Source organism: Anabrus simplex, chromosome 1, assembly GCF_040414725.1.
Source record: "Anabrus simplex isolate iqAnaSimp1 chromosome 1, ASM4041472v1, whole genome shotgun sequence".
Classification (NCBI taxonomy): domain Eukaryota; kingdom Metazoa; phylum Arthropoda; class Insecta; order Orthoptera; family Tettigoniidae; genus Anabrus; species Anabrus simplex.
In genome coordinates this window covers 1,095,475,469-1,095,490,962 of record NC_090265.1, presented here as the reverse complement: position 1 = coordinate 1,095,490,962, position 15,494 = coordinate 1,095,475,469, and the positions used below count along the sequence as shown (strand labels likewise).

The window sequence follows — 15,494 nt, the reverse complement described above, 5'->3', positions numbered from 1 at the left end:
TTAAGAATCCAGAAATTGTTGATCAAATCCATGATACGGTGATGGATGACAGTAGAGTTAAGGTGTGTGAGATTGCTAGTGCTGTGGGCATCTCGACTGAACAGGTACATAATATTTTGCATAAACATTTGGACATGAGAAAGCTATCTGCAAGATGGGTGCCGCGAGTGTTCACGCTTGACCAAAAATGGAATCGTGTGAAATGTTGCAAGGATGGTTTGCAGCTGTTCCAGAAGAATCCAGAGGACTTTAAGTGTCGTTTTGTCACTGTGGATGAAACATGGATACATTACTATAGTCCTGAGACCAAACAACAATCTAAACAATGTGTTACCAAGGGGGAATCTGCACCAAAAAAGACTAAGACCGTTCCTTCGGCCGGAAAGGTTATGGCGACTGTCTTTTGGGATTCGCAAGGGATAATCCTCATCAACTATCTGGAAAAGGGTAAAACTATTACAGGTGCATATTATTCATCGTTATTGGACTGTTTGAAAACCGAGCTGCAAGAAAAATGCCCGCGATTGGCCCACAAGAAAGTTCTTTTCCACCGCGACAACGGACCAGCACACACCTCAGCAGTTGTGGTTACAAAATTAATGGAAATAGGATTCCAACTCCTTTCACACCCCGCCTATTCTCCAAACTTGGCTCCCTCGGGACTACTATTTGTTCCCCAATTTGAAGAAATGGCTGGCGGGACAAAGATTTTATTCAAACGAGGAGGTGATTGCAAACACTAATGGATATTTTGCAGACTTGGACAAATCCTATTATTCGGAAGGGATCAACAAACTAGACATCGTTGGACGAAGTGTGTAAGCCTAAAAGGAGACTACGTCGAAAAATAAAAAAAAGGTTTACCCCAAACACGTAAGTAGTTTTTACGAAGGCGTATTTTTTTCCCCCCCAACTTCCGATCGCGCAGATAAGAACCACACAAGCTGTGGGAACTGTTCGTGCATGGAAGGTGACTGCACAAGTCCTCCCCTCTACCCGTGGTCACAGCCAACTTCCTCACACCAGTGTGAGCCGAGGTATTGGCACTATTAGCACAGAAACATGGCCCCTACTATTGACGCTCCTGCCAAATGTGAGGTGCGTAGTGTGATATGTTTCCTTCAAGCAGAAGGGAATAGTGCAGCTGACATTCATCGACGAATAAGTCGAGTATACGGGCCTAACGTTATGAGTGATGGTGTTGTGCATGAATGGTGCAGGAAGTTCAAAGAAGGCCGGACCGATGTTCACGATGAAGGAGGGCAAGGACGCAAGTCTCTTGCTACAGATAATATTGTTCACGAAATTGACCAAGAGGTTCGCAAGAACTGAAGGTTTACCATAAGCGAGTTGTGTGAGAAATTTTCTGCAGTTTCAAGGTCATCTGTTTACAAGATCCTAACAGAACACCTGCGCTACAGGTAATTGTGTGCCCGATGGGTTCCGAAGAGGTTGTCTGATGACCACAAAAGTCGCCAGATGGCAGCAGTGATAACGATTCTGACCCGTTATGAGGCTGAAGGTGGCGATTTGTTGAAGAAAACTGTGACTGGTGATGAGACTTGAATTTAGTATGTCACCACTGAAACAAAACAACAATCACGTCAATGGATGCACACGCACTCACCAAACAAACCACAGAAGTTTAAGCAAACCTTCAACGACAGGAAGATGATGGCTACAGTCTTTTGGGACCAAAAAGGTGTGTTGCTTGCTGAGTTCATGGAACGGGGGTCTACGATCAATGCAGCTGTTTATTGCCGGACTTTACGACGACTGTGGAGGGCCATACAGAACAAACGACGAGGCATGCCGACGTCTGGAATCTTCTTCATTCATGACAACGCATGCCCTCACAGTGCTCGTGTCACCCAACAACTTCTGCAGGAGGAATTTCGGTAGGACGATTTTGACCACCCACTGTACAGTCCCGATTTAGCGCCGAGTGACTTCCACCTCTTCCCGGGACTGAATAAGTGGCTGGGAGGGCAGAGGTTCCAGGAGGGTGAAGATCTTCAAACCAACGTTCGGGCCTATCTGAACTCGCTGGCAGCAACATACTGTGCAGAGGGGATCGAAAAGCTTGTCCACAGGTATGACAAATGCCTCAACCTTCATGGTGATTATGTTGAAAAGTAACCACATTTGTACCTAACATTTGGTAATAAATTCATTTGGATACGTACATTTGTCTTTCATTTATGACCCTCCGGAGGTTAAAAAAAAAAAAGCCCACGTATTTTTTGCACGGACTTTTCAAATGCCCCTCGTAACTGTCTAACTGTATGTGTTTACGTAGGAATGCCAAGGGCAAAATTTAATTGATTTTTTTACGTCAATCAGGCATTTTTAACTACCTACTCTAGCAGCAGTATAAGACAAAAAATTCAGTGCTAAGAAAGTTTCTGAAGTGCCCTTTTCTTTCACATATTAGAATAAAATTTGAAAACAGCACATACATGCCTGCGTATCATGCATCTGGAGAAATATTTGTTAATCAGGAAGTATATCTGACTGAACATTTGTACCATGGACGGGTTTATTCAAGCAACTGGCCATTTCAACTACATTTTCAAGTATCTGAGGAATACAATAATTGTATAATTGCTATAATTATTATAGCATAAATTCAAGAACGTAACTGGGAAACTTAACTGCATATTGTCCACTCTTTAAGCACATAAATAAATATGTATTTTCTGAAGAAAGAAAAAAAAAAAAAATGCAGCCATGTGAGTATAACTTACATTTTGCAACAGTTTCTTCAATGAATTCTTCCTGACTCTTCGGTGCAACTGCTTCAGTTTCCACCTCTTCAGTATCCTTCTTACCATCAAGAATAGCATCAGTTTTCACTTCCTCAGCTCTAGCCTGCTCTTCTTGTTGGTAAAACATGGTAATAAGTGCTTGCACTGCACTCTTGTCTCCTGGAATGCAGATGGATCAGAAGTGAAGTGAACTGAAGAAAAAATCTTCATATGGCATGACAAAATTATACGAGGAGGCATAAGTTACAACCTTCCAACATAAACTTTTTGGAAATAGTACGAGGATTGGGGCAAAATTCATGGCAACTATTTTTTTCTCGTAGATATGTCAACGGATCACTAACGTATATGTGTCGTGTGGAAGTTCTGCAGGCATAGTATGTATGCAGAACAACAGATGGCTCTGTGATAGCTGGTAGTAGCGCAGCGAAGGCTGTGAAATCTGTCAATTAGGGAGTGTCGTGCAAGATGGAAGTAACCCGTGTTGAGCAGCGCGCTTACATCAAAATAGCTGTTCTCCGGGGGGAGAAATGCGATGGAATGTCACAGTGAATTAGCGGAAGCCCATACCATACAGTAACAGGGTGGGTAGGACAGTTTCAGCAAGGACGTGTGTCAACCAGTGATGAGTAACATTCGGGACGACCTGTCGGTGTGCGGACCGACGTTGCACATGCCGTCATCGAGCAGCTCCTGGATGAAGACAGACGATGGAAGCTACTGGAGTTAGAAAGGGCAAGTGGCATCGAGAAAAGCACCGTCCACAGGATGTTGCGTAATGAGCTGCAATTGTGCAAAATCGCATCGTGGTGGGTACCGCATATACCGACAGAAGTTTCAAGGTGGGTGTGCTATGCAATATGCTCCGACCACCTTGCACACTGGCAACAGGACAGTGATCAATTCTTGTCACGAATAATCGCCATAGATGAATTTTGGGTGAGGGCATACATACCAGAACTGAAACGTCAGTCCGTGGAGTGGCGACATGCTGGATCACCAAGGAGGCAGAAGGTCCGTCAGAATCCTTCGCCAGTCAAACTGATGGTGATCGTCGCGTATGGCATCGGGGGTGTCATTGTTTACCACTTTGTTCCACATGGCAGAACAGTGACCGCACAGTACTACAGGGACTTCCTGGTGCGACAGGTACAACGTGGCATTCGGGAGAAATGTCCGGATCTTCTGGACAGTGCAATAATTTCATGACCCGGACGATAACTGCAAGTGTAAATTATGCGGAGCCTACTGTGACCGATATCATCTGATATTGTGCAACAAAAGACAAAACTCTTTGACAAGTTTCTGTAAGAACTAAATGCACATTGTGCAAAATTTATCATATTATTAATAATCCTGCACAACAATGCAAAACCACATAAAGCAGAGTGTGTAGGGCAGCTACTGCGACGTTGGGGATGGGAAGAATTGGTGCACCCACCGTACTCTCCTGATATTTCGACCTGTTACTTTGATCTCATTCGAAAGATTAAGGAACCACTACGTGGCAGGCGGTTTGGAACACAAGAGGACATTGCTAATGGTGTGCGCCAACAGGTGACCCGATTGACACATGGTGCGGCAAATGCCGAGGCAGATGGTAATCACCGCCTCCCACATCATTGGCAGCGTGTGGTGTCAGTAGCAGGGGACTACTTTGAGGGTCTTTAGGCCCAGGTTTGTCATGTCAACTTTATGTATACTGTGTTACAATATTTCAGTGCTATTCATTGTCCACACATGTAGTTAACACCTTGTCCTTTCATCTGTATGTCACATTTTCCAACCGGACTGGTATCTTCAAGAAAAAAAAATAGTTGCCATGACTTTTGCCCCAACCCTTGTAGTTAGCTAAGTTAGAAGAAATATGCAGTGAAGAATTATAGGACAGTAAGAGGACACCACAAGAAGTGTTAAAAATTCATTTTAAGATGGTTCAGAGCTACAGATTAAATGAAGCTTGATAAAGGGTAATATGAATTAAAAACAGGAAGATAAGAGGAAGGAAGTTTCATGCTGTGGACCAGGATTTTGGATTATACAGTACAATTCTTTGCTTAACCTTGAATTTACCAAACATACATTAGCAGTAGCATTCGTAAACGATTTAATATTGGCCATCAAAGGAAAAACCGTGAAAGAAACAGAAAGCTATATGAACTTGGAAATCAGTGACATGGGCTAAAAATAATAAAATTCATTTCAATGAATAGAAATCAAAGACTATGATCATAATGAAGAGAAAATGACAAGAAGAAAACAGATAAAATCTACCTCAGTAATAGTACCTTGGAGCAAGTTGACAGGATGAAATATCTGGGGATAATATTTGACTGTAAACTTCACTGTAAGCATCATATATATCATGTAGCTGAGAAATGTATAAAATGAATTCACATATTGTCAAAATCAGCAAAAGTATGTTGGGGTCAACATGAGGCTCTTGAAGTAATATATGAAGGAGCAATACACACTCTGCTGCTATATGGAGCACCTGTATGGATGGGAATAATGGACAAGTAATGCACAAGAAAAGAGTGCAAAGGCTTATGCTCTGACAGAAATATGACAAAATAATTTAATCAATCTTGCAGAGGGAATTGAACAGTTTACATCCAGCAGAAAACATGACAATTAGTGAGTTCAACGAATCTGAAAATTACCCCCCTTCAAATATTCAAAGATGGAAGCAAGAGTGACCTCTGAGTTGGTTCAGGAGTGACTACATTCTGGAAAATAAACTTACAGGACAGTTAAAATTTAAACTAGATAAAAGCTGTTTGAATAATCAAGCAGAGCAGTTGGCAATTCTGAAAGCAATTGAATCAATTGAAACATTCGTAATAAAGGAAAATATCTTGTGGAAAGCTATTATATTCAATGACAGTAAAATAACAACCAGACTCACTAAAATGTAATAACTATAACACTTACTACCTTATTCACCAAATCAAGATAGAAAGCGAAAATGCTCACAACTAACAACTGGAAAACAGAGTTCACCTGCATTAACGCCCATGCTGGGAACTATGGTAACGAGCTGGTGGATCATTTGGCCATGGAAGCATCGCATGACAATGAAATTAGTGAGTGTTACAGCAAAATTCCAGGAAGTGTTTTGATAACGGAATTGAGACATGAGAGCTTAGAAAAATGGCAGAGAGAATGGGATGAAACGAAGGGTTCGCTAAGAAAATTTTCTCCCAGTGTAATTGACAGACTTTCTCCAAAGAATTATTTAACGCCAAATTTCATCACAATGGTAATGGAAAATTCAGAGTTTATTTTAATTGATTCAACATTTTAGATGTCCTATATGTCCATGCAATGCCAGTGATCAAACTACAGACCATTTATTATTTCAGTGTGAATAAATTGAGAGAGAAAGAAGGGTTTTAGTTAAAGACATAGTTAGGTAGTCATGGCCAGTGAACAAAAGCAGGTTAATCGAAAATAATTTTAAACATTTCTTACACTTCATAAACTCAGTAGTATTTGAATAACTGTGAAAAAAAAAGGATATAGTTTTATTTACATTATTTATTTATTTATGTACAGTACACCATAACAGCCATTAAATTATGAATGGATCTTGCATATTGCATGCAGTTAGGAAATTAAGTTAAATATGTAATATGATTATTCAAAGCAAGTAGACTGTCGTGTAATGGTGAGGGGCCGTACATTTTGGTAACAGCAATAATTGTGAACATTTTCATATCCTCTTTCTCACTAAAATATGACTTTATAGGTGGGCTACTTAAAGAATCATATTTTAGGAAAATTAACGTGCAAAATCTGATTTATTGTGTTAATTGTTAAAAGAAGCAAAAGAGGCAAATTAAAAACTGTAGAACATGTTTCGTCTACTTTGTAGACATCCTCAGCTACATATGTTTAGGCATAATGCATAATTAACAAAGACACATTCTTACTATTTTAATGTTAAAACACACATTAAAAACATTAAAAATATTTAAACTTAATTATACTAAAAAGTACGTGTCATGGAAGGAGGATGGGGGTGTTTATGGATGGAAAGGGAATTTGGTACATTAACCAATTTTCACTAAAATATATTGTTAATAAAAATAGCTTAAAGCTATGAAGTTTGCCATTGTCACTGTTCCTGTGTTGTGTAAAAACTTGATAAAATCTTCATAGCAAATCTAGCAACAGTTCATTAAGTGTACGATTATTTGGCGTCCTCCTTTATCTGAGACTGCAGAAGATCTCGAGAAGTTGCTGAATGGTATGGATGAAGTCTTGGGTAAGGAGTACAAGATGAAAATAAATAAGTCCAAAACAAAAGTAATGGAGTGCAGTCGAACGAAGGCAGGTGATGTAGGAAATATTGGATTAGGAAATGAAGTCTTAAAGTAGATGAATATTGTTACTTGGGTAGTAAAATAACTAACGATGGCAGAAGTAAGGAGGACATAAAATGCAGACTAGCACAAGCAAGGAAGAGCTTCCTTAAGAAAAGAAATTTGCTCACTTCAAACATTGATATCGGAATTAGAAAGATGTTTTTGAAGAATTTCGTGTGGAGCGTGGCATTGTATGGAAGTGAAACATGGATGATAACTAGCTCAGAAAGAAAGAGAATAGAAGCTTTTGAAATGTGGTGTTACAGAAGAATGCTGAAGGTGTGATGGATAGATCGAATCACGAATGAAGAGATACTGAATCGAATTGGTGAGAGGAAATCGATTTGGCTAAATTTGACGAGAAGAAGAGATAGAATGATAGGACACATCTTAAGACACCCAGGACTTGTTCTGTTGGTTTTTGAAGCAAGTGTAGGTGGTAAGAACGGTAGGGGGAGACCAAGATGTAGGATGCAATAGTTACGTAGAAATGAAAAGGTTAGCACAGGATAGGGTGGCATGGAGAGCTGCATCAAACCAGTCTATGGACTGATGACTCAAACAACAACTCCTTTAGAGCACTACTCTTGTTGTTGTGTTTAAAAGGGAGCTTCTAATGTTGGTGCCATTGTCCTGTTGAGAAATCTTGTGACTGTCTTGTATTTGACTGCTAGGAATTTACTATATGGTGGCTTGCAACCCGTTCTGCAATCGGGAAGAAAGGAAAGTGTATAAACACGTGCGTACGAAGAAATTATTTTTGTAATAATGAGATGTGGCTTACGTTCTGTATATTTTCGAGGAGCAATTTCATGGTCCGTGTCTTAACTCTCTGTCTAGTGTTGTACCAGTGCGTACGAGCAGAATCTCGTTCGCTACAGCAGCAAGGCGGAGAAGCATAGGAGGGGAAGAGCGTGTCTTTAGCGGTCTCATCATTTGTGACTACTTGCGGGAAGAGAACTCATGTTGTGACCACTGCCATTCTAACTTAATATCGTTTGCCGCAAAGTTGCATTTTATTCCCGAATCTCTCAAATGAAGTAAAATACTGTCATACAAAGGAATTTTATGCTGCAAAACATTATTCAAATTATTTTTATTAAAAAGTTTATCTGAATGCATATAGAAACACTCATAATTATTCATTAGGCTGCCCTTATTCAATTTTTTTAATAATTTTGAGATCTTGCTAATACTAAAGAATTTGTGACCTGTTGCACTTTTATCAACCCCCATCTCTGAAAATCTGTTATGCCTTATTGCAATGACATGATCTTGGTATCTAACCATAAAACTCCATCCAGACTACCCAATGTATGACGCTTCACACTGCGAGCACGCTCATCTGTAGATTCCCGAGTTGAAAAATTTTTGCTCTTAGAAATATTAACATAACTGTGATTGAAAAAACTATGTTTTGTATTGTTTGTTGAAAAACTTTATAATTAAGCTTATTAAAAAGGTTTGTTATTGTGTGTATACTGGGATTAATGTAAGTAAATTTCACATACTTCTAAACTGGTTTGAATTCCGCAATAAGATTCGTTTCCTGTTGAAAATTTACTGATTATTTTATTAATATTCTTAAGATTGAATCCATTGAAAACGGCCTGTTGGCGAACGAAAGAGTTCTTTCTCCCGTTCAGGTTTCGAGAGAGGAATCATGAATGGCCCTGTTAACAAAACTGATGAAACTGGATTTAATTAGACGTGCTTACCCAGTAAAACACTAGCAGCAGCTGAAAAGAAATCAGCTCCTGGTCTAGTAAGGAGAACGTTACCATCTTTTGCTGTGCAAATGCTTGTGGTGGCCATAAATGAAAATTAACTGTCATAGGAAAAGAAAAATGTTCTTTCGAAGGAACAGTGATGAAATATTTTGTAATAGATTATAGTCATAACAAATCTGCATGGATGGCATGTAATATTTTCAGGACTTGGTTACATAATAAGTTTGTTCAACAGGTTCGAGATTTCTTGGTGTCCAAAGGTTTGCTATCAAAGGCTGTCCTTTTTCTTGACAATGCACCCTCTCACCCTGTTGATACAAATTGAAATGAGAGGATGGAAACATTTTTGTTTCCTATTTGCCACCTAATGTAACAATTCATTCGGCCAATGGACCAAGACGCCATCGCAACCTTTAAGGTGCATTATAAAAGCGTCAGCGATGGGATGATGGTGATGAGACTCCAGTTTGAAAATGGCATGAAAGATCTATTTCAGCTGTATGCCCCACAAATGGGTTGCATAGATGAACATGTAGAGGACATTTTAGAGGAAGTGGAGACACAGATGAAGATAAGGAAGTGCTATTGATGGGAGTTGGAATGGAAAGACAAGGAAAGGAAAATGTTGTATGGTCCTTTGGATATGGAAATGTAAATCCAGAAGGCAAGTTGTTGATGGATTTTTGCATGAGAAACCAAATGATTGTTGGAAACACCTGGTTCAGGAAGAAGAACAGTCAGAAGATTACAAGGTATGGCTTGGGGGATAGACGAACAAAGACCATGATTGATTATATAATCATAGAAAAAGAACACCAGAAAATCCTTTTAGATGTTACAAACATGCCTGAAGAAGTCTTTGGTGGACATCGAGTTGTGATAGGAAAACTGAAAGTGGGAAAGATTTAAAAACCCCCATTAAGAAGTGAGAAAAGAAAGTATCGAAGTTGAAAGAGAAAATCGTACACAAAGAATTTCAAAGGGAAAAAATACCCTTTGTACCCAGGACAGGGATGGGGAATGTTGAAGACGAATGGAAAAGATTTAAGAAAGCACTGGTTAGATGTGCAGAAAAGGTATGTGGTAGAACATCAGGAAATGTGAAAGACAAAGAGACACAACAGTGGAACGATAAAGATTGAAGTGAAGAAAAAGAAAATGGCATGGAAAGCATGGAAAACATCTACGATTGAAGAAAGAAGAAAATATGTGGAGGCAAAGAATTTGGCCAAGAAAGTAGTGGAGGAAGAAAAGAGGAAAAGCTAGGCCTTATTCACAAAGAAATTGAGAGATGGCATGCAGGACAGCAAGAAATTATTGTATGGTATCTAAAGAAACAAAAAGATCAAGTAAACGCCAGATTTGTGAAGGATGAAGGCGGCATAATATTAATAAAGCCAAAACAAATAAGCAGATGGATAGAGTATCTTCAGAAGTTGCTGAACATGAGAACTAATGACAGTCATTCAACGGACCACCAGGAAAGGCAATTAGTTGATGAAGAAATGGATAAAGAAATTACAATGAATGAAATTGAAATAGCAGTAAGATGAAGAATGGAAAAACTGCTGGAATAGATGAAATTTCAGTGGAGATGATAAAGGCAGCTCGAGCTGTAGTTCTCAGGATTGTCTGGAAGAATAAGGAGGTCCCTGAGGATTGCCGAAAAAGAATAATCAACCCAATTTTCAAGAAAGGCGATAAGAAAGTATTGAAGAACTACAGCAGAATTACTCAAATATCCCATGTTCCTAAAATAATGGAGAGGATACTGGAAAGTAGGATAAGGTTGAGGGTTGAAAATCAGATGGTTTCAATACAGTCAATACAGTAATAGAGCCCATTTTCATTATGAGACAACTAATGGAAAAGCGATGGGAGTATAGGAATGATATGGTAATGAAATTCACTGACATTGAAAAGGCATATGACAATGCCCCCAGGACTAACGTTCGGGACAGTCTGGTGCAAAAAGGAATTGGACAGGGATTAATAAAAATGATCATGGCAATGTACAAGGAATGTTGTTGTTGTATGAAAGCACAAGTTGGCAGGATACGTTGGTTCAAAATAACTAGTGGGCTGAGACAGGAAAGTGTTCTATCGCTAATCCTGTTTACAATAGTAATGGGCGACATCATGAGAACAACAAAAGCAGTATACGGAGGAAGAGAAATGAACATGTTATTTGCAGATGATACTGTGATTTGTGGAGAAGAGGACATGAATGTTCAAGAACAGTTGGATGTGGTAAATGGGAAGATCGAAAAATGTGGATTGAAAGTAAGTGTAGAAAAGAGACTCTTGTTATGACTAGAGGGGAGAAAGAAAGGTAAGGTCAGATCAGACTTGCAGACAAGTCCCTGGAAGTAGTGGAGACATTCAAATACCTGGGGGGGGGTGAATTAATGGAGAATGCTCTCCTGGATGCTGAAATTAATAAGAGGATTTAAGCTGGAAACTGTTTCTATCATAGTGTAAGAAACATGTTATGGGACAAAGATATGCCAATGGAAGTAAAGGAAAGACGTGTTACATACCCATATCAACTTACAGAGCAAAAACTTGGCCAATGACAAAGAAGGGTGAGAGTCGAATACAGGCAGCCGAAATGAAGTTCTTGAGGAGTGTGATACATAAGAGTAGAAGAGACAAAATAAGGAATGAGAAAATCTGGGAAGAAATTGGTGTGGAAAAAATGAATGATAGAATAGCGAAGAGCCGACAAAGGTGGTTTGGGCACATAAAGCAAGTGAGTGATGAAAGAATGCCAATAAAGGTGATGTAAATGAAAATCAAGGAAGGAGAGGCCACAGACGATCACGACTGAGATGGAAGGACACAATTCAACGCAGTATTAGAGAAAGAAACCAGGACTGAGACATGGTGTTGGAGGAGGAGTGGTGGAAAGACTGAAGAAAGTGGAAAGGAACCAAATTTGCCCCTACCCAGCTACAGCTGGATAATGGGAAATTATGTTAACGATGATGATAATAAAAGAGAAATTCTAAGCCTCTTACTTTGCGAAGAAACATCGGTAGTTGAGTTCTGGAAAAAACTAAATCTTAAAGAAGCACTTTATCTTGCCCAGAAATCGTCAGATCTAGAAACTGCAAAGTTGGTCTGAAAACAGACCGATGTCTGGGAGCTGACTTCCTTCTTACAGAATACTGCTGACTGCAACTGCGAGCTCACTGCATTAGCTTTACTACACCTTGATTCAATCTCACGCACTATATTACCATCCTGGGAGAACACACAACTTAAATACTTGAAATTATTGACCTGTTCTAGCTCTGTATCACCAATATGACATTCAATTCTGTTGAATTTCTTACCTACTCACATCAATTTAGTCTTCGAGAGGCTAATTTTCATACCATACTCATTGCACCTATTTTCAGGTTCCAAGATATTAGACTGCAGGCTTTCAGCACAGTCTGCCATTAAAACCAAGTCGTCAGCATAGGACAAACTGCTTACTACATTTCCACCTAACTGAATCCCTCCTGACATTTTATACCTTTCAGTAGATGATCTATGTAAACTACGAACAGCAAAGGTGAAAGATTACAGCCTTGTCTAACCCCTGTAAGTACCCTGAACCAAGAACTCATTCTACCATCAATTCTCACTGAAGCCCAATTGTCAACATAAATGCCTTTGATTGATTTTAATAATCTACCTTTAATTCCATAGTCCCCCAAGTATAGTGAACATCTTTTCCCTCAGTTCCCTGTCATATGCTTTCTCTAGATCTATGAAACATAAACACAACTGCCTATTCCTCTCGTAGCATTTTTCAATTACCTGGCGCATACTGAGAATCTGATCCTGACATCCTCTCTGTGGTCTGAAACCACACTGGTTTTCATCCAACTTCCTCTCAACGACTGATCGCACCCTTCCTTCCAAGATGCCAGTGAATAGTTTGCCTGGTATACTAATCAATGACCGAGCTTGATAGCTGCAGTCGCTTAAGTGCGGGAGTATCCAGTATTCGGGAGATAGTAGGTTCGAACCCCACTGTTGGCAGCCCTGGGAATGGTTTTCTGTGGTTTCCCATTTTCACACCACGCAAATGCTGGGGCTATACCTTCATCAAGGACACGGCCGCTTCCTTCCCACTCCTAGCCTTTCCTGTCCCATAGTTGCCATAAGACCTATCTGTGACGGTGCGACGTAAAGCAACTAGCAAAGAAAAAAAGAAGAAAAAAACAATCAATGAGATACCTCGATAGTTGTTGCAATCCTTCCTGTTCCCTTGCTTATAGATAGGTGCAATTACTGCTTTTGCCCAATCTGAAGGTACCTTACCAACACTCCACGCTAATTTTACTACTCTATGAAGCCATTTCATCCTTGCCTTCCCACTATACTTCACCATTTCAAGTCTAATTTCATCTATTCCTGCATGGAGTTTTTTTTTACCATCCTTTCCACTTCCTCAAGCATAATTTCACCAACATCATTTTCCTCCTCCCCATGAGCTTGGCTATTTGCAACACCACCAGGATGATTTCCTTTTACATTGAGAAGATGTTCAAAATATTCCCTCCACCTCTCCAGTGATTCCCTGGGATCTATTATGAGTACACCTGAATTACTCAAAACACAATTCATTTCCTTTTTCCCTCCCTTCCCAAGATTTCTTATTACTGTCGAGAAAGGTTTCCAGGTTATTACCAATATCTTTCCACGACTCCTTTTTGGATTCAACAACTATTTGTTTTGCTCTGTTTCTTTCATCTACGTACAAATCCCTGTCTGCCTGGGCCCTTGTTTGGAGCCATTTCTGATAAGCCTTCTTCTTACGTTTACAAGCTGCTCTCACTCCATCATTTCACCAAGACGTTCGCCTTTTCCCATCTTTACACAGTTGTTCCTAGACATTCCCTTGCTGTTTCTACTACAGCATCCCTGTATGCCACCTATTCACTTTCTATATCCTGAACCTGCTTACTGTCTACTGTTCGAAACTTCTCACTAATCATATCCATGTACTTCTGTCTAATTTCCTCGTCCTGGAGATTTTCTACCCTTATTCATTTGCAGACAGATTTCACTTTCTCTATCCTACGTCTAGAGATACTCAGTTCACTACAGATCAGATAGTGGTCTGTATCATCGAAAAATCCCCAAAAAACTCATACATTCCTAACGGATTTCCTGAATTGAAAGTCGGTTAAGATATAGTCTATTATGGATCTGGTACCCCTAGCCTCCATGTGTAGCGGTGAATAGCCTTATGCTTGAAGAATGTATTCGTAACTGCTAAACCCAAACTAGCACAGAAGTCTAGCAAACACTTCACATTCCCATTAGCTTCCATATCTTCCCCACATTTACCAATCACCCTCTTGTATCCTTCAGTTCTATTCCCAACTCTCGCATTGAAATCGCCCATTAGCACTATTGTATCCTTGCTGTTCACCCTGACCACGAAGTCACTCAATGCTTCATAAAACTTGGCTATTTCATCCTCACCTGCACCCTCACATGGTGAATACACGGAGACAATTCTCATCCTAATTCCTCCAACTGCCAAATCTACCCACATTATTCGCTCATTTATGTGCCTTACAGAAACTACGTTATGTGCAGTAGTATTCCCGATGAAAAGACCTACCCTACACTCTGCCCTTCCGCTTTTTGCACCCGTCAAGTACACTTTATAATCTCCTATCTCTTCCTCATTATCTTCCCTTGGCCGAATATCACTTACTCCTAGCATATCCAGATGAATCCCCTTTGCTGACTCAGCCAGTTCTACTTTCTTTCTTCCATAAGCCCCATTAATACTGATAGCTCCCCATCGAATTCTATTTCGTTCGCCAAGTTGTTTCTAAGGAGTCTCTCATCTGTCAAGTGGGAGTGGAACTCCATTACACTCATAGGTCTGAGGCTTGCTTAAAGTGTTCTGAGCTTGCTAAATTCATGAAGCAGGATGCTACTCTACTTATACACAGTCCAAGTTATGATCTCTCCTTTAATGGGTTAGGGACCACCGGTGGATTGTATCGTCCTAACCCCCTGAGCACAAGCAGAGCCATGACTCAGAATATGTCCGAGATGCTCACTCTCATTCCGTGGCGAATGATATCGCGACTCTCTGGATTACTTGCTAGGCCACTAAGCCGTTGCCCATGGTTCACGAACTAGGACATGACTACAGTAAACCATACCATGAACCATGGACACAAGGAAGTAAATAATTAGGTAGTAAGTACACTTCCCACAGCATGTGAGACTTAAGTGCGGAATGGCCATACTACAGCGCAATAAACTAGTTGAATTTCAACGTCCGCGTCTTCATTATACATCGCTAGCCAGTGAAGTTGACCACAGCTGGCAAGCGAGATCCTGGTGGATTGCCATATTTTAGAGACGTGGAACAGGAATTGCTGGCAAATTTTCAATGGGTTCTCTTCGATATTGATGCCAATTTTAATTTAATTGTTATTAAACTCGCGGAAATAAAGAATAAGTGTGCAGCCTTTCCTATTCTATCGTTGGCATAAGACCTATCTGTGTCGGTGCGACGTCAAACAAGTTGTGAAAACTGTGGCCTTAAGTTACAGCCCCCTTTGCCTGGTGTGAAAATGAGAAAGCACAAAAAAAAATAT

General features: G+C 40.0%; 1 protein-coding gene across 1 annotated transcript in view; it reads right to left on the bottom strand.

Moving 5' to 3' along the window:
- The window catches only part of wapl (wings apart-like), a 292,449-nt gene that overhangs the window by 54,713 nt on the left and 222,242 nt on the right, over positions 1 to 15,494 (bottom strand). The window contains exon 12 of the mRNA XM_067150459.2: positions 2,748 to 2,927. Coding sequence (XP_067006560.1) covers positions 2,748 to 2,927 — 180 coding nt within the window. The remainder of the gene's footprint in view (positions 1 to 2,747; positions 2,928 to 15,494) is intronic.